The sequence below is a fragment of the Scyliorhinus canicula genome, chromosome 6 (genome assembly GCF_902713615.1).
Source record: "Scyliorhinus canicula chromosome 6, sScyCan1.1, whole genome shotgun sequence".
NCBI lineage: Eukaryota > Metazoa > Chordata > Chondrichthyes > Carcharhiniformes > Scyliorhinidae > Scyliorhinus > Scyliorhinus canicula.
In genome coordinates, this window is record NC_052151.1 from 177,338,992 (window position 1) to 177,359,065 (window position 20,074).

The 20,074-nt window shown below is 52.5% G+C and overlaps 1 protein-coding gene across 2 annotated transcripts in view; it reads right to left on the minus strand.

Moving 5' to 3' along the window:
• The window catches only part of LOC119967674 (transient receptor potential cation channel subfamily A member 1-like), a 311,686-nt gene that overhangs the window by 10,203 nt on the left and 281,409 nt on the right, over positions 1-20,074 (minus strand). For both annotated transcript variants that reach the window (XM_038800496.1, XM_038800495.1), the window contains one exon: positions 2,097-2,292. In XM_038800496.1, coding sequence (XP_038656424.1) covers positions 2,097-2,292 — 196 coding nt within the window. The remainder of the gene's footprint in view (positions 1-2,096; positions 2,293-20,074) is intronic.

Genomic DNA, 20,074 nt, shown 5'->3' on the forward strand with positions numbered 1-20,074 from the left:
CAGGTAGAAGACACTCCCATAAATAGATGAGGGCACAGTTCATCCTCAACCTCAAAATGAAATCAGGACCAGATGAAGGAGATTGGTCAATCCACCATGGAGACTAAGCCTGTGAAGTCAAAGACTTTGGGCGCGATTCTCCGCTCCCCACGCCGGGTGGGAGAATCGCGGGAGGGCTGGGCGACTCACGACACGCCGCCCTGGCACCCCCCGCGATTCTCCCACCCCCCCGCTCGGAGAATCGGCGCTCGTCGTTTTTCACGGCGACCACCGATTCTCCGGCCCGGATGGGCCGAGCGGCCTGCCTTTCCCGACCTGTTCACGCCGGCGGCAACCACACCTGGTCGCTGCCGTTGTGAACATGGCACCAAAGGCTCGTTTATGGCTTGTGGGGGCGGAGAGGGGAGTGAGCACCACGGCCGTGCTCGGGAGGAAACTGGCCCGCGATCGGTGCCCACCGATCGTCGGGCCGGCATCTCCAAGAGATGCACTCTTTCCCCTCCGCCGCCCCGAAAGATCAAGCCGCCATGTCTTGCGGGGCAGCGGAGGGGAAGACGGAGCCGGCCAACCTCGCATGCGCGGCTGACGTCACTTAGGCACCGCCGTCGCGTCATTCTCGGCGTGCCGCCTTGACGCAAGCGTCAAGGCCCGGTGGCCATGATTTATGGAGCGCCGCTTCTAGCCCCCTGGGGGGGGGGGAGTGAATAGGGTGCGAGGAGCAGGCTCTGAGGTCGTCATGAAACTCGGCCGAGTTCACGACGGCCTTCCCGATGCCGCACGGGAGCGGAGAATTCCACCCTTTGTGAGGCATTGTAGGACAATGTACATTGTTGAGATAAAGACTTGGGGGGAGGGAGGTAGGGCAGATGTAAAGAGTTAATATCAGGAGCACCTGATAATGATTTTTAATTTTTTAATTTAGAGAACCCAATTTGTTTTTCCAATTAGGGGCAATTTAGCGTTGTCAATCCACCTAACCTGCACACCTTTAGGTTGTGGGAGTGAAACACAGGAAGAATGTGCAAGCTCTACACAGACAGTGACCTGGGGCCAGGGTCGAACCCAGGTCCTCAGCATAGACAGCAGTGCTCACCACTGCGCCACCGTGCCGCCCTTACCTGATAATGATATAATTATGATTGATTAACAGCCAGAGATCTGATGGGAAGCAGAAGTACAACCTCGTGTAGAGTACCAAAATGTATATTGTCATGGGAGTGTCCCTTTCAGAAATGTTTTTGTCTTATCACCTTGCTTCAGTGATGTCATTGTGCGGGTGGAGCTGGGCTGTGGCTCTGAGTTTTACTTTTGCTTTGAGTTTGGACTGGTTTGAACTGCACAGTTTGAAAGAAGTGTCTCTCTATCTTCATTTTAAAAGCTGCTTCCAGACTGCTTGATAACTTAAAAGATAATTTTCTGGAAGGAATTCAAACCCGCTGTTTGAAAAGGCATTCAGAGTATTAATAACAAGCCTTATACCAGTCGGAGTGCCGTGTGCTGGGCCACACCTTTGAAAAGGGGTTTCTGGTTTTACTTGGATTTTGTTATTGAATTGGAACAGTTAAGGGTCAATTCATTATGGGTTATACATAAATTACTGTCTGTGCTTATGCAAATGTTAACTAAATTTGTAGAATAAAGCTTGTTTTTTGATTAAAAGCGCCGAAGGGCAGGCCTTTGTGCTGATCATAACCAAAATCAATAAATAGTTGCAGGTCAGGTGAACTCCATGATATAATTTGGAATTTTCTAAACCCTGGCCATAACAATATAGATCTGTAAATAAACCAAAATGTTTTTTATGAATAACAGTCAACAGTAGCATACGTAAGATGACAGACAAATCCTAAAGAAACCCCATTCAGACCTCAAACCAAGATGAAACATTTGCCCAGCTGAGAACAGGCTTGGGCTCTGTATCAAGCCTCCCAACTTTAAGAACCCATGACTTCCCACCCCATTAGACATGGTTTATATTTTTACAGAGCACTTGTGGGAGGCATCTCTGTTAGGTCTCAACCTCAAAATTCAGTGGCAACATCAATCCTGATTGAATAAACAAAACGTTCTTTTTGATATTTCACGCAAACACTTACTGTGATTGTTATCAAGGAACATTTAAGAGATGAAGCAGTAGTACCATCCTTCTCATGGATGGTCAGGGGCATGCCTAGTTTACAGATATAATAATGTGATGCAAGCCGGTCAAAGTAGAAGAGCCAACTCTTATCTCTCTGCACAAGAACAGTCAATCGTTCCATAACTAAATTGGTTGACCTCTCATCTTCCATCCTGCAGAAATATAAATAAAGACAAAGTGGGAAGGATTAATGTCTGCAAAAAACGAAGCTTTGGAAGTAAAGTGATGTTTTAGAATGTTAAGTTACTTCTCAGCATTCTGTAGTTCAGTTAAATTTTGAAAGAAATTTATCTCCCAAAAAGGAGTTGATAAGGCAATCAGCCTACAGGACATGGAATGGCCGCTGATGGGCTTTTACTGCCAGGTTCTCTGATCTGGCTGAGTGGAAAATATAACGCTCAAAGCCACACTAGTCCTTGCTGACCTTCCTGGAAGAGACATTTGGGCACTGGGGTGAATGCTCATCCAGCCACTGAGGTCCAAAACTGAGCTTGTTAATGTTTTAAAATAAAATTGTTTCCAGGCGGATTGCATCGGCTTGTTAAATGAGGCTTTAGATGACTGAGCAGTTTCAGGGAGAATTTCTACAAGGCTGATGAAATTCCAGTTTCACAAAGCAACAGGACTAAAGTTTGAGTAGCTGCCCCAGATTCTGAAGACATCAATGACTAATTGCTTAAATTTTGTAAATTTTTGACTATATCCTGGAAATAAGGAATTTTAGTAGAAGCCAAGTGAATCTGGACCAATTAGACACACACTTCTGAATCCAAGCAGGAGGGAGCAAAGAAGGGAAGAGCAGTGGATGGCAGGCAATGGCATTGGGAGGAAGTGGGAAGCAGGTGGGGGGAAATGGCAGGGAATGGCGAAGAGAGAGGGGCAGAGCGGACAGCGGGGTGTTCAGAGACTGACAAAGGGAGTAGGAGCAGTAAAAAGAGCGGGGAGAGAGCAATTGAGCAGGGAACGGGGAATGAGTGACATGGGAGCAGGGAGAGGGCACTCAATAATGACATCAACAGCAGGAGAAACACAACCTGTACCGGCAAACAGGGTGGGATCCAAATTCCTGTTTGTGGGCAGGAGTTATAATGATTACTTGACAGTGGTAATGTCACAGTACATTAATCCAGCAAACCAGTCAAATACTCTGGAGACATGGAGCGGGATTCACCAGCCTCCCAGCTGTGTGTTTCCTGACGGCAGAATGCACAGCGCTGTTTACTGGCAGAGGGATTCATTGCTCCCACTGCTTTCAATGGGGATTCCCATTGAAGCTTCCCCATGTCGCTGAAAACCCCATGGGCGAGGTGCACTGCAGGTGGGACCAGAGAATCCCGCTGCCAGCAAACAGTTGGGAGAAATCAGGCCATGGCATCTGGTGGAATTTAAACTTAATTAAGAAAATCTAGAATTCTCATGGAGCCGAGGTCCCAGGTTCGATCCCGGCTCTGGGTCACTGACCGTCTGGAGTTTGCACATTCTCCCCCTGTTTGCGTGGCTTTCGCCCCCAAAGATGTGCAGGGTAGGTGGCTTGATCACGCTAAATTACCACTTAATTGGAAAAAATGTTTTATCTGATCCATAGTGTGGCTGACTTAACTGCCCTCTGAAATGGCCAAGTAAGCCACTCAGTCCAAGACAATTAGGGATGGGCAACAAAGCTGGCCTGGCCAGTGAAACCCAGATCCCATCAAGGAATATTAAAAAGAGTTTCAAAACCAGACGTACAGTTGGCTCCAAAAAGTAAATAAATGTATTAACTCAAGAATCAGGGGCGGGATTCTCCCGTACCCGGCCGGGGGGGAGGGGGGGGGGGGGGGGGTCCCGGCGGGATGGAGTGGTGTGAGCGCTGGAGTGGTTTGCACTCCACCGGCCGGCGTGGAAGGCCTTTGGCGGCACGCGAGCCAGGGGCGAAGGGACTCCGCTGGCCGGCGAGAGTCCGTGCATGCGCGGGCGTGTCAGCGGCTGCTGACGTCATCCCCGCACATGCGCAGGGTGGGGGTAAACTACGCGTCGCCCATTGCGGAGGCTGACACGGCTGACGCGTAGGAAAAGAATGCCCCCATGGCACAGGCCCGCCCGCAGATCGTTGGTCCCGATCGCGGGCCAGGCCACTGTGGGGGCACCCCCGGGGCCAGATCGCCCTGTGCCCCCCCAGGACCCTAGAGCCTGCCCACGCCTCTAGGTCCCACCGGTAAGGGACTTACTCTGATCCACGCCTCGACTCACGTCTCGCCGACTTTTGGAGGGCCAGAGAATTCGGCAGCCGGCGGGGGCGGGATTCACGCCGACCCCCGCCGTTTCTCCGACTCGGCGGGAGGTCGGAGAATTCCGTCCCAGAAATCCAAATACTCTGGGGAGTGTTGTCCCTACATGAAATAAATCTCATGCCTTCAGAACCCACATCCCTGTAGTCACTTCTAAATCGGTACTAATAACTGTGTTTTGGTATCTATGAAAGAAAAGAAGTGGAATATTGGATGACCCTGTTGTCATATTACTTGAAGTAGCATGTGCTACTCATTTGTTTATGCCGAGAAGTTCTTAACTTTGGTGATGATAAATCCTCAAAGTCGTCCAGTGATAACAAATAATTTATTTTTTTTTAATAAACAATTTTATTGAGGTAGTTTTTGGCTTTATAAACAGTTACAGACATCATCAGAAAGGAAGCAAAAAAGGCAAAAATGTGCAAACATCCACGTACTTTCAATACTTCCATCATACCGTATTGCACAAGCCCGCTCCCCTCCCACCCGTACTACCCGCCATATTTTCCCTCCTACTCTACTCTACCCCCCCCCCCCCCCCTCCCCCCACCCCCCTGCTGACGCTCACTCTCCCGCAAAGAAGTCAATAAATGGTTGCCACCTCCGGGTGAACCCCTGCACAGATCCCCTCAAGGCGAACTTAATTTTTTCCATCCCCAGGAAACTTGACATGTCCGCAAGCCACCACTCAGTCTTCGGGGGCTTTGAGTCCCTCCACGCCAATAATATTCGTCGCCGGGCTATCAGGGAAGCAAAGGCCAGCACATCGGCCGCTTTCTCCCCCTGGACGCCCGGGTCTTCCGAAACCCCAAAAATTGCCACCCCTGGACTCATCACCACCCTTGTTTTTAGCACCTGGGCCATGACCCCCGCAAATCCCTCCCAGTACCCCCTCAGCTCAGGGCATGCCCAAAACATGTGCACATGGTTCGCTGGTCCTCCCGCGCACCTAGCGCATTTGTCCTCTATCCCGAAAAATTTGCTCATCCGAGCCACCGTCATATGGGCCCGGTGAACGACCTTAAATTGGATCAGCCCGAGCCTTGCACATGTCGCGGTCGAGTTTACCCTACTCAGGGCCTCTGCCCACAGCCCATCCTCCATTTCCCCGCCTAGCTCCTCCTCCCATTTAAGTTTCAGTTCCTCTGTCTGGGACCCTTCCTCCCTCATGAGCACCTTATAAATACCTGAGACTCTACCCTCCCCTTCGTCCCTCCCAGAGACTATTCTGTCTAGGATCCCCATTGGCGGGAGGCGCGGGAAAGATGGGACCTGTCTACGAACAAAGTCCCGCAGCTGTAGGTATCTAAAATCATTTCCCCCTACCAACCCAAATTTCTCCTCCAAGCTCCTCAAACTCGTGAAGCTCCCTTCCAGGAACATATCACCCACCCTTCCCGCCCCTGCTCGCCGCCATACTCGGAACCCCCCATCCATACTGCCGGGGGCAAACCGATGGTTGTCGCAGATTGGCGCCCAGACAGACGCCCCCATCTCCCCCACATGCCTCCTCCACTGGCCCCATATCCGCAGGGCCGCCACCACTACCGGGCTGGTGGTGTACTTGGCCGGCGGCAGCGGTAGAGGAGCCGTGACCAGGGCTTCCAAACTGGAGCCCCTGCACGAAGCCGCCTCCACTCGCTCCCAAATAGACCCCGTACCCACCATCCACTTCCTTATCATAGCGATGTTGGCTGCCCAGTAATAATTGACCAGACTCGGCAACGCCAGCCCTCCCTCGCTGCGGTTCCTCTCCAACATCGCCTTCTTCACCCGCGGAGACTTTCCCGCCCAGACAAAGCTCATGATCAGCCCGTTAACTCTTTTGAAGAAGGACTGTGGGATAAAGATCGGGAGGCACTGAAAAATAAACAAAAATCGAGGGAGGATTGTCATCTTTACAGTCTGCACCCTCCCTGCCAGCGACAGCGGGAGTGCATCCCATCTCCGAAACTCTCCCTTCATTTGCTCCACCACCCTGGCCAAATTTAACTTGTGCAGCCTGCCCCAGTCTCGCGCCACCTGGATTCCCAAATACCGGAAATTTTCCTCAACTAACCTAAACGGTAGCCCTCTCAATCTGTTCTCCTGGCCCCTTGCCTGTACCACAAACATTTCACTCTTGACCGTATTTAATTTGTATCCTGAGAACTGGCCGAACTCCCTCAGCATTCCCAGTATAGTTCCCATCCCGGCCACTGGGTCCGACACGTACAGGAGCAGGTCGTCTGCATAAAGAGAAACCCTATGTTCAACCCCGCCCCTCACCATCCCCTTCCAACCCTCTGCGGCTCTCAGCGCAATCGCCAGCGGCTCTATGGCCAGCGCAAACAGCAGCGGGGAGAGCGGGCAGCCCTGCCTGGTCCCTCGGTACAACCTAAAGTACTCCGACACTTCTCTGTTGGTCCTGACGCTGGCCCTCGGGGCCTGATATAATAATTTGATCCAATCCACCAATCCCTCCCCGAACCCAAACCGTCCGAGCACCTCCCATAGATATTCCCACTCCACCCGGTCAAAGGCCTTCTCGGCGTCCATAGCCACCACTACCTCCACCTCTCTACCCGCCGGGGGCATCATTATCACATTGAGCAATCTCCTCAGATTGGCCGCCAGCTGCCTACCTTTCACGAACCCCGTTTGATCCTCCCCAATCACCTCCGGTACACAGTCCTCCATTCTACCCGCCAGTACCTTTGCCAGGAGCTTGGCATCTACATTAATCAGGGAGATTGGCCTGTAGGACCCGCACACCTCCGGGTCTTTACCCCGCTTTAATATCAGAGATATGGTGGCTTGTGACATCGTCGGCGGCAGGGTCCCTCTGTCCCTTGCCTCATTGAAAACCCTCGCCAAGACCGGGCCCACCAGCTCAGAGAACTTCCTATAAAACTCTACTGGGTATCCATCCGGCCCCGGGGACTTCCCCGACTGCATGGCCTTTAGGCCCCCCAATACCTCCTCTACTCTAATCGGGGCCCCCAGCTCTTCCACTCGCCCCCCCCCAACTGTTGGGAATGTTAACCCATCCAGAAACCTTTTCATCCCCTCCGGTTCTTCTGGCGGCTCCGAAGTATACAGCTTACGATAGAAGTCCCGGAATACCCTATTCAATTCTGCCGGATCCTCCACTTTGTGCCCCCCCTCGTCCCTCACTCTACCTATTTCCCTGGCCGCCTCCCTCCTCCTAAGTTGCTGCGCTAACAGTCTGCTAGCCTTTTCCCCATACTCGTACACCACTCCCCTCGCCTTCCTAAGCTGTTCCACGGCCCTGCTCGTGGATAGTGCCCCCAGTTCCGCCTGTAGCCTCTGCCTTTCCCTGAGTAAAACCTCCCCCGGGGACTCCGCGTGCTCTTCATCTATCCGGCCCATTTCCCTGACCAATCTATCCATCTCTGCCCGGTCTGCCTTGGCTCTATGGGCCCCAATTGAAATCAGCTCCCCCCGCACTACTGCCTTTAGCGCCTCCCACACGGTCGCCGCTGAGACCTCCCCAGTGTCATTCACCTGCAGGTAATTTTTTATACATTTCCGAAGCCTCTCGCAGATCCCCTCCTCCGACAGCAGTCCCACATCTAGCCTCCATTGCGGGCGTTGATACCTCGCTCCCCCGAACTGCAGGTCCACCCAATGCGGGGCATGGTCTGAAATGGTAATTGCTGAGTATTCCGTGTTCTTTACCTCCCCCCTACAGTCCCTGCTTAGCACAAAGAAATCTATCCTGGAATATACTTTGTGGACGTGCGAGTAGAACGAGTAGCCCCTTCCTGTTGGCTGTCCCTCCCTCCAGGGGTCCACTGCCCCCATTTGCTCCATAAACCCTTTCAGCTCCCTTGCCATTGCTGAGAGCCTACCCGTTCTGGGACACGACCGATCCAAAGTCGGGTCAAGGACCATGTTAAAGTCCCCTCCCATTATTAGCCTGCGAGAATCCAAGTCCGGGATCTTCCCAGCACTCTTTTAATGAAGTCCACGTCATCCCAGTTCGGGGCATATATATTCACCAGCACCACTCTTCTCCCCTCCAGCCTGCCCCGTACCATCAGGTATCTGCCCCCCCTGTCTGCGGATATGCCCTCTGCCTCAAATTGCACACGCTTGTTGATCATGATTGCCACCCCTCTGGACTTCGAGTCCAAGTCCGAGTGGAAGACCTGGCTAATCCAGCCCTTCCTTAGCCTGGTCTGGTCTGACACTTTCAGATGTGTCTCCTGCAACATAATTACGTCCGCCCTCAGGGCCCGCAAGTGCGCGAACACCCGCGCCCTCTTAACCGGCCCATTCAGTCCCTTGACGTTCCAGGTGATCAGCCTGGTCGGGGGGCACATCCCACCCCCCCCACCCCGCCGGTCAGCCATAGCCTTTCTCGGGCCGGCCCCTGACCCGTGCGTCGCGCCCTTCCTGGCCCGCCCTATAGCTGCCTCCACCCTCGACCTCCTTTCCAGTGCCTATTTCAAGTCCCTCTCCCGTCAGCAGAACAACCCCCCCCCCTCCCCTAACCCCATCCCCCGATACCCCCACCCCTGCCATCTACTGGCTATAGCTTTCCCCCCCATCTGACTTCCTTGACTAGCCAATCTGCTAGCCCGGTGACTCAACACTCCGGCGCCTTCCTGTCCCATTCCCCTTGTTTCCCCGCCCTCCTCCCCACCCACTGGGGCAAGCCGGCTCCAGTGTCTTCCGCGAGCTGCACAAAAAGCCCAAACAGGAAAAAAAAAAAGGGAAAAAACATAGAAAAAAGAGAAAAAGCACATAAATGTCCATGAACAAAGGAAAGAGTCTCAAATGTTCCGTTTGGCCCCATTGGCCCAGCAAACCGTTGAGCAGCAGTCCAGGCACATTCGGCGTTCCTCCCCACAGAAATCCTCGGGCCCTAACTCGTGTCCTTAGGGCCTCCTTTCGGGACCATCCCCAGGTCCCTCACAAAATCCATCGCTTCTTCGGGCTCGGAAAAGTAGTGGTGTTGACCCTGGTGCGTGACCCATAGCCGAGCTGGGAACAGCAGACCAAACTTCACGTGCTTCTTGAACAGCACCTCCTTGACATTCTTAAAGGATGCTCGCCGCCGAGCCACCTCCTGGCTTAGGTCCTGATAGATGCGGAGCACACTGTTATTCCACGTGCTGCTCCTGGCGCTCTTTGCCCACTGCAGCACCCGCTCCTTGTCCACGAACCTGTGGAACCTAATCACCATCGGGCGGGGGGGTCCGCCCAGCCGCCCCTGCCTTGCCTGCACCCTGTGTGCCCCCTCCAGCTCCAGCGGTCGCGGAAAGGCTTCAGCCCCCATCAGCTGCTTCAGCAGGTCTGCTACAAACGCTGCAGCATCAGCTCCCTCCGCCCCCTCCGGGAGGCCGACCATCCTCAGATTGTTCCTGCGGACTCTATTCTCCAGCTCCTCTACTCTGTCCAGCAGTCTTCTCTGCCGCTCTTTCAGGCCGTCCACTTCTAGCGCTGCAACCGTTTGCGCATCCGCCTGCTCCTCCACCGCTTCTCCCAGCTCCTTAACTTTAACATCCTGGGCGTCCATCCTCTGGTTCAGCTGATCCACCGCTTTCTGGATTGGGTCCAAGCTGTCCCGCTTCAGCGCTTCAAAACTGGACTTCATTACCTGGAGCATGTTATCCAGCGCCAGCTGGATTGCTGAGTCCGGGTTCCGTGTGTCCGCCATCTTAGGTCCCAGGTAATTTTCTTCCGGTCCTTGTCTCTGTCCCTTTTTCTCCTTCTTCTTCTGCCTTCTGGAATCCCGCTGTTCCATATGCCGCAGCCCGCTCCTCAGCGCCTCCGCTGCCGCTTTCCTTCGCCCAGCTCCTTCAATTTGACCTCTTGGGCATCTGAAGTGGGTCCAAGCTGTCCCTCCTCAGCAACTCCAAACTTTTTCTTTTTCCCTTTGTCCTGGAGGAAGGAAGGTCCGTGGGTCCGCCATCTTAACCTGCAGGTCAGCTTCCTCCTTCTCTCTCTCTCTCCTTCTTCCTCACCTGCTGGCCTCCACACTTACATCCTCTGCAGCCCGCTCTCCTCCTCTGTTCCAGGCAGCCTTTCTGCCGCCTCCGTAGTCCCGCTATCGCGGGGAAACAGCTGTTCCAGCCGGCCGGAGTGAGAGCCCACCGAATGTGCGGCTCACTCGGACATCGCCGCCACCGGAAGTCCGATAACAAATAATTTATTGAGTAACTAATCAATTAACTTGTGAGTTTGATTCTTCAATACTTTTACTAGTAGTTAAATTAAACAATATAGAATTAGATTAACTATGAATCTTGCACTCTGAGCTAACTGTACATTTCTGTTCTCGAGCCACAACGCACCCTAACTGAGCGAGGAAACAGATTGAGCTTGTATTTGTACCCCCTGTTAGTGTTGCCCTCTAGTGATCATCTGACTGTACTGACTATGCATTAACCCTTTATGCATATACATAATCAGAGATCATATACCTGTAGCCCAAGGTATGACAAGTTTATGTTGCTTTGCACTCACGCTTGTCTATTATTCACAACTATTTTGAGCTGTCGGCTTCTTGGGGTCTTTGTCAGCTTTTTAAAACTGTTAATCAGCTTCTCCTTGCTTGAAATGTGAGCCAAAGACAATAAGGTACTTCAAAATACAGTTATGAGCTGGGTGAGTCAGAGTATTTCAGGGGCAAACTTGTTATTTAAATAACTGCTTCTTATTTCAACCCATTTTAATGCTAAAAGCAAATTACTGCGGATGCTGGAATCTAAAACAAAATCAGAAAATGCTGGACAAGCTCAGCAGGTCTGGCACATATTAAGAGATCAGAATGTGATAATGGCAGTATATCAAATGACAACTTCAGAACAGGTGGCCCGAGTGGAGTGTGGAGACAAATGTTGAGGGGAAAAGAAGGATTGATGGAAGAAATGAAAATAAATTGATATAAGTAAAAATGAGGTGAAGGTAGAGGAGAGGGGTCACGGCCTGAAGTTGTTGAACTCAAACTTATGTCTGGAAGGATGTAACATGCCTAATCGGAAGATGAGTTTGCATTGGACTTCACTGGAACATTGCAGCAGGCTAAGGATGGCAATGTGAACATAAGAGCAGGATGGTGAGTTGAAATGGGAAATGACAGGAAGGTCTGTGATGGACGGACCGAAGGTGTTCTGCAAAGCGGTCATCCAGTCTGCTTTTATTCTCTCCAATGTAGAGTAGATGGCATTGGGAGCAGCGAATGCAATATGTCGAATTGAAGAAGATGCATGTGAAGCGCTGATTCACCTGAAAAGAGTGTTTATGTCCTGGGATGGTGAGCAGGGAGGAAGTAAAGTGGCAGGTGTTACACCTACTGCAATTGCATGGGAAGGTGACATCGGAAGGGATGAGGTGTTGTTGTTATGGTGGAGTGGACCAGGGTATCCCGGAGGGAATGGTCCCTGTGGAATGTTGACTGGAGGAATGAGGGGAAAATGTGTTTAGTGGTGGCATCATGCTGGAGTTGGTGGAACTGGCGGAGGATGATCCTTTGAATGTGGAGGCTGGTGGGGGTGAAAAGTAAGGACAAGGGGTCCCTATCCTGGTTCTGGGAGGGAGAGGAAAGATGAGAGTAGAGATACATGAGATTGTTGGACACAGTTGCGAGCCCTGTCAACCACAATGGGTGAAAAATCAGGAATAAGGAAGACATGTCAGCAGCACCCTTTTGGAAAGTGGCATCATTGGAACAGATGTGACAGAAGTGAAGGAACTGGGAAATTGAGATGAAGTCCTTACAGGATGTAAGGTGTGAAGAGTTGTAGTCGAGATAGCTGTAGGAGGCGGTGGGCTTGTAATAGATATTAGTGGCTAGTCCATCCCGAGAAATAATGGATACTAGTGGACAGTCTATTCCCATAAATAGAGAGCGAGAAAGAGATCTAGGAAGGGAAATGCCAGAGATGGACCATGTGAAGCTGATAAGAGGGATAGAAACGGAAGCAAAATTGATACATTTTATAGGTCCAGACTGGAACATGAAGCAGCGCCGAAACAGTTGTTGACATACCAATAAAACAGTTGTGGGAGGGGAAAACAGTAGACCTGGAACAAGGAATGTTCCACATACCCATAAAGAGACAGGTAAACCTGAGACCCATGCAGGTATCCATAGCTATGCCTTTGGTTTGGAGGAAGTGAGGGAAGAAAAAATTGTTGAGTGAGGTCAAATTCAACTAGATGGAGGAGCGGTGATGGGTGGGGATTGTCTGAAGGGGAATTGAGGTATAGAGGGATTGGACATCGATGGTAAAGAGGAGGCAATTAGGGCTGGAGAATTGGAAGTTGTTGATAAGATGTAGGGCATTAGAGAATTCATGGGTGTAGTTGGGAAGGGACTGGACAAGAGGAGAGAGTTTGGAGTCAAGATAGGAAGAGATGAGTTCAGTGGGACAGGAACGGCTGACACAATAGGTCTACTGGGACAGTTTGTGGATTTGAGGTATGAGGTAGGAGCAGGCTATCCGGGGTTGGGAGACTGAGGTTGGAAGCTGTGGAAGGAAGATCTCCGGAGGAGCTGAGGTCAGTGATAGTTCTGGAAACAATGGTTTGATGTTCGGTGGTTGGGTCATAGTCCAGGGTAGGTAGAAGGAAGTATCTGAGAGTTGGAGCTCACCCTCTGCAAGGTAGGGGTCATGACGCCAGACAACAGCTGCACCCATACCGGCAGGTTTGATGACAAAGCCAGTTTTGGACCAGCCTCACCCTTATTGACGAGTTTCATGACAAAGTTAGGGTTAGACCTGAGAGAGCGAAGTGCAGCAAGTTAAAAGGAGACAGGTTAGAGAGTGAGTCGGTGCTGCTCAAGAGATATACCAAGTGTGTGCATATGGTGATGCATGGCACAGACCTTTTTAATGGTTTTTGGTCAGAGGCTTTGCATAGGATTATAGTTGACTAACATGAACATCTATTTGGTGAAAATTCTATTGTTGCTTGCATTGGCATCGTTCATAAATTGGATAAATGCTCATTTAGCACCAGATGCCAAACTGGTACTTGAAAGTGCTCGAGTTGGGAAACGTTCCTCTGATGTACTTCTCATTCTCCTATCATCTTCCATTGAGTAGATAGTGAACTTTGACCATTTTTCAGCCAGATATATTAAATTACTCATCTTAAAATAATAGACCCATTGGTATCAGGTGTACACCAAGGTTGCCCTTGGATCTACCAGGGCTTGTATCAATACTAAGATTGACACCTTATGGGATCTGTATGGATGAATTAATGTTTTGAATAATGAAGGATAGAAGACATCTCAACAAAACGAAGCACATGCTAGGACAAATTTTCAATGGGTCAGGATACAATATTGAGTGAAACCTTGATCAAGTCCATCCTCCTGCATGCCAGTGTCCTGGCCAGGAACTCAAAGTAGCACTGACAAGGAGAGAGGGAGATGAGATACCTAGGTTCTGCACCTAGTCCTTGTTCTTACTAGGACAGCAAGGTGGTACAAATGTGTTGTGCAAAGGGTGAGGAGCAGCTCCTTTCTCTTCTTGTGGTTCTGATCAGGGCACTCCTGGAGTGGTCAGCAGCTCCTCGGCCCCTTTGTGGCTCCAATCCTCTATAGTGCAAGGTTGTGCTCGAGTATACTGAGGGTTCCACCGGATTGATTAAGGCAACTGAATCTTATCTTCAAGTTCAATTGCCTATTCAATGGTCTCGTTGGTTGATCCTTGGCAGGTATTGATTCTTTCCTCTGTCTCCATATGTGGGATCCTCACAGGTGTGAGTAGTCATTGCGTAGCCCTTGATTTCAAGTATCCATCCTTGAAGGGCCAAGAAGGGCTGGAAAAGCTGTGTGGCTGGATTCTCTGTTTCTGAGACTAAGGGCAGGATTCTCCGGCTACATTTGCCCGGCAACCGGAAGAATCCAGCCCTACGTATTGACGCAGGAGCGGGATTTGTGGACTTGCACGACAGCAAAACTGGCGCCTCACCTGGACAAATTCAGCGACTGTTGAGAGGTGAGCACTGGCACGATGTGGAAAACAATTAATTCCAATGAGAAACGTAGTGGGATTTGCCAAATTTGCGATTGATACCCAGGAGGCCGACAAGCTGCAACCGTAATACACACCATCACAGCCAACAAGGTGGCAGCGAGGAGAGCGGCACATCATTCCAGGACGCCGAGATGGAGGCATCCCTGGACGCGGTGGAAAGAGGCACCCTGTATCCCGGCTTGGGAAGGAGGCTTCCAGCTGCTGCCGTTCACTGTGCCTGGGCGCAGGAGAAAAAGGCGGTGAGCGCCACCAGCAACACTGTCTGCAATGCCATAAAAAACTGAACATCCTCCTTAGGGTGACCAGGGTGAGTAGGCGACACTGCTCCATCCCACACACCTGTAGCCCCAACGCCACCCCCACCTGGAGGGTGGGCGAACCCCCACCCTACACCACATGATGGCTACCAGACTGGCCGTCATGGCCACTGAGGCCACCTGTTACCCAGCCTCTGGGCTGCATGTGTCAGATTGTCTAACACTATCGTTTTCTGTTTCCTCACACCCCAGGAGAAGGACGCACATAACCCCCGGAAGTGGGAGAATACTGGAGGGCAACCTCCTGATCTGTAGCCCCTCTCCGCGGCTGAGCAGAGGGCCCTGGTCGTGGTCTTCAGCCCAGAGGAAAGGGGGGTTGTCGGGGTGGAGATTGGCCATGGGCGAGGAGACCCCACTTAGTTGCAGTTCCCCATGCCATGTGTCAACACCACCTCCACATCACACTCCCCTGCCACAGTCACTCCCACCCTCACCCCCACACCACCCTCACTCCCACACCCCCATGGTCCACTGTCTAATCATACTCTTGTCTTGTGTCTTGCAGGACTATCTGGTGATAGGACAGGTCCATCTGGTGACCCCCGTCCCCAGCCAGTGCCATAGCCGGAGAACCTCCCCACACCTCTTCCCCCCCCCTACCCACCATTCCCTCACCGCGTGACGACCAGCAATGAAAGCACATCATCCCCGAGACACTCACCTCAGTTGGGGACTTTAGTGAAGAGACTCCTGAGACACCCTCTGCTGTGCACCATAGAGCTGATCCAGTACATCAGGTGAACATAGGAACATCTGAAGGGGCGGACGGTCGGAGGGCGGGCCGACCACACAGTCTAACTGCCGTCCAGATGGTTTTCAGGCTTCTGCAACGAACAGTTCCATCGATTGTGGAGATGCAGTCACAGAGCCATAGACTACTTGAGGGGTTGTCGGCGAGAATCCAGTACCTGCAGATGCAGTTCGAGTTCAAATGTATGTAGGAGCAGGAGGTGGTGCCGACCACACTTGCCACCCAGGCCAACACCGCATGGACGCATGGATCTTGCCATGGTACAGCGAGATCCTGATTTTACCTATGGCAGCAGGCTGGTTGTATTGCAAATGTTTGGCGACTGACACAGTTCTCATTTTTGGCCTTTCCCGCTGTCCACCAGCCTCAAGTGAGAGCGCAACGAGGTATGAGAATCGCGCCCTAAGTGTCACTTGTGGTGGGATTTGGTGGGAGTTCCCTACCGGCTCTGTCAGCAAGTTCCCCACCGCTATCTAACCACACTTTTTTGGGCCCTGGGCAGTTTCTCCCCGGTCAAGGCTGATGCGACCATCAATTCACTCAGAGACACGAGTTGGAGTAAACTGTGGCTTTAATCGGCTTACAACTGAGCCTGCCTGCGACTATGCTGAACTGAAGGCAGACTCGCAAGACCGCAGCACTTATACTTCCTGAAGGGGGTGGAGCCGAGAGCGGAGCCCTGTACATGCTCCTCATCTCCCCCTGTGGGCAGAGCCATGCAACGGCACACAGATGGAGCCCATAGGGACACAGTATACAGTGTGAATTATAGTGGTTACACATTCATCACATTCACTCCCTGTGAAAAAAATCAAGTCCGGCGGGGGTGACGGGTCCACAAGTTCAGTTGGACCGGCGTCCGAATCGTGCGTAGCGACCGACGAAGTACCGGTGTTGCAACCGTCTCGGATGGCTGTGAAAGGATGTTTGGTGCGGGTCCAGGGGTGAACTCCGGGGATGGTTCTTCCAGAGCTTTGTTCCTGCGAACCTGTGTGTAGGGCGGAAGGGAGCGCAGGAAGCAAATAGGCGCAGGGGCGCAGGGCATGGGAAGTCGGATGGGTTGTAGTGTGGGAGATACATTGGCGGTTGCGATAGTAGAGCCTGCGGGTGCCGGGTCCGGGAGGGAATGGTGTCCTGTCGGCCATCGGGGTGTTCAACGAACATGTAGTGGGGGTTCGAGTGCAAGAGTTGGACCCTCTCTACCAGGGGTTGGTCTTATGTGTCCGAACATGTTTCGGAGGAGGACAGGGCCCGGTGTCCTCAACCAGGGTGGAAGCGAGACCCCCTTAGTAGTTACCCAGGGAAGGCAAATAGGCGATCATGAGGAGTCAGATTCTAGGCCGCACAAAGGAGGGACCTAATTGCATGGAGCGCATCGGGGCTGACCTCCTGCCAGTGGGAGGTCGGGAGATTCCTGGACCGTAGGGTCAGTTTGAAGGTCTTCCAGACCGTCGCGTTCTCCCTCTCCACCTGCCCGTTACCCCTGGGGTTATAGCTAGTAGTCCTGCTCGAGGCAATGCCCTTACTGAGCAGGTACTGACGAAGCTCGTCGCTCATGAAGGATGAACCCCTGTCGCTGTGGACATAGTTAGGGAAACCGAACAGGGTGAAGGCACTGTGCAGGGCTCTGATGACTGTATGGGAGGTCACGTCGGGGCATGGGATGGCAAACGGGAAACGGGCGAATTCATCTGTGACGTTGAGGAAATAAACGTTGCGATTAGTTGAAGGGTGGGGCCCTTTGAAATCGATGCTCAGGCGTTCAAAGCGCCGGGATGCCTTTACCAGGTGTGCCTTGTCTGGTCTATAGAAGTGCGGTTTACACTCCGTGCAGATCGAGCAAATCCTGGTGACGGCTTTAACCTCTTCAGTGGAGAAGGGCAGGTTGCGGGCCTTGATTTATTGGGCGAGCCGGGTGACCCCCGGATGGCAGAGGTCATTGTGGATAGCCTGTAGTCGGTCGTCATGCGCGCTGGCGCATGTGCCGTGGGACAGAGCGTCTGGGGGCTCATTGAGCTTCCCAGGACGATATACTATATCGTAATTAAAGGTGGAGATTTCAATCCTCCACAAGATTTTGTCATTCTTGATTTTGCCCCGCTGCGAGTTGTCAAACATAAAGGAAACCGATCTTTGGTTGGTCATAAGGGTAAACCTCCTACCAGCGAGGTAGTGCCTCCAGTGCCGCATGGCTTCCACAATGGCTTGGGTTTCCTTTTCGACTGAGGAGTGTCGAAGTTCCGAAGCAGAGAGGGTTCGGGAAAAGAACGCTACTGGCCTGCCTGCCTGGTTCAGAGTGCCAGCGAGAGCCACTTCTGAGGCATCGCTCTCCACCTGGAATGGGACTCATCTACTGCCCGCATGGCGGCTTTGACGATGTCCGCCTTAATGCAGTTGAAGGCCTGGCGAGCCTTGGCTGACAGTGGGAAGACTGTGGCCTTAAATAGTGGGCGGGCTTTGTCCGCATACTGGGGCACCCACTGGGCGTAGTATGAAAAAAATGAGGGCCTTGGGACAGTGAGGGAGAGGTAGTTGTAAGAGGGGGTCGGGTCCTATGACCACGTTTTCCACGACGTAGCCGAGGATGGCTAGTCTGGTAGTACGGAATATGCATTTCTCCTTATTATAGGTGAGATTGAGTTTTTGGGTGGTTTGGAGAAATTGGTGGAGGTTGGCGTCGTGGTCCTGCTAGTCATGGCCGCAGATGGTGACGTTATCCAAGTACGGAAAAGTGGCCCACAGCCCGTACTGGTCCACTATTCGGTCCATTGCTCGTTGGAACACCAAAACCCCGTTCGTGACGCCAAAGGGAACCCGGAGGAAATGGAAAAGGCGGCCATCTGCCTCGAACGTCATGTAGTGGCGGTCCGCCGGGCGGATTGGGAGCTGGTGGTATGCAGACTTCAGATCCACCATGGAGAATATGCGGTACTGGGCGATCTGATTTACCACGTCTGCAATCCAGGGGAGGGGGTACGCATCAAGGTGCGTGAACCGGTTAATGGTCTGGCTGTAATCAACCACCATCCAGAGCTTTTCCCCGGTTCTGATGATCACTACCTGAGCTCTCCAGGGGCTATTACTGGCCGCTATGACTCCTTCACGCAAAAGACTCAGGACTTCGGATCTGATAAACACCCTGTCCTGCAGACTATACCTCCTGCTGCAAGTGGCCACTGGTTTGCAGTTGGCGGTGAAATTAGCGAAGAGTGGAGGGGGGTCGATTTTCAGAGTTGCTAAACTACATATAGTGAGTGGGGGAAGAGGTCCGCCAAAGCTGAGTGTTAGGCTCCTGAGGTTACACTGGAAATCCAGTCCGAGGAGGAGGGGGGCGCAGAGGTCTGGGAGCACATACAATTGGAAATTGTAGCCGGTGCCCTTTATTGTCAGAGTCGCCGTAGTGCGCCCCTGTATTTGGACTGAGTGCGACCCTGAAGTGAGGGAGATTGTTTGCTGTGTTGGGAATATTGGGAGCGAGCAGTGCCTTACCAGATCTGGGTGAACTAAGCTCTCAGTGCTCCCGGAGTCGAACAGGCATGGTGTCTCGTATCCGTTGATCTGGACGGACATCATGGAGCTCTTGAGGTGCTTTGAACGCGACTGATCCAAAGAGACTGCACTGAGCTGCGGGTAGTTGGTGGCGTGATCGGCAGTGCTGGAGCGGCCCCGTGATGACTGTCCGCGGAGGTCGTAATCTTCGAGTGGCGTAGCGGGTGATGGCCAGGATGGCGGCCCCCGTTGATCGCACGTGGCGGGCGGTGAGGAAGATGGCGTCCAAGATGGCCACCCCCATGGATCACACATGGCGAGTGGTGAGGAAGATGGCGCCCAAGATGGCGGCCCCCATGGATCGCACATGGCCAGCCGCGTGGAGGAGGGCTGCCAAGATGGCGGCCCCTTTGAGTCACACATATTGCGCGGAGGCGGAGTCGGCAGACACGCTGCCACATTGCGGGGTCTGCGGACCTGGGAGTCGGAGGAGCGCATGTTCGGGTCAGGGTTCGAGTTTTTACATTTGGCCAGGCAGACCTTAGCACAGTGCCCTTTTCCCCTGCAGCTGCTGCAGGTCGTGTTGCGGGCCAGGCATTGCTGTCGGGGGTGTTGGGCTGGCTGCAAAAATGGCACAATAGTCCTCCGTGCTGGGCGGGTGGCCTGGGGCAGCCTTTGGTCGGGGGTCCATGATGGGGTTGTGCGATCGGCCAGGAACGCAGTTAGGCTTTGGAAAGCGTCCTCTAATGAGGTCGCTAGTTTTACCGTGTCCTCCAGGTCCTGGCCCTCTTTCTCGAGACGACGCTGCCGCACATAATTGCAGCCAGGTAGGCCTTGAAGCACCAAAGCCAATACAAAAAAATTTCCTTTGCTTCTGTGGCCTGTGGATCGAGTTCCAGTCGGTCAGGTTTGAGGGCTGATTCCATAGTAGTTCTTTAAGCTGATTAAATTGATGCGACCATCAATTCACTCAGAGACACGAGTTGGAGTAAACTGTGGCTTTAATCGGCTTACAACTGAGCCTGCCTGCGACTATGCTGAACTAAAGCGGACTCGCAGGACCTCAGCACATACTTCCTGAAGTGGGTGGAGCCGAGGGCGGA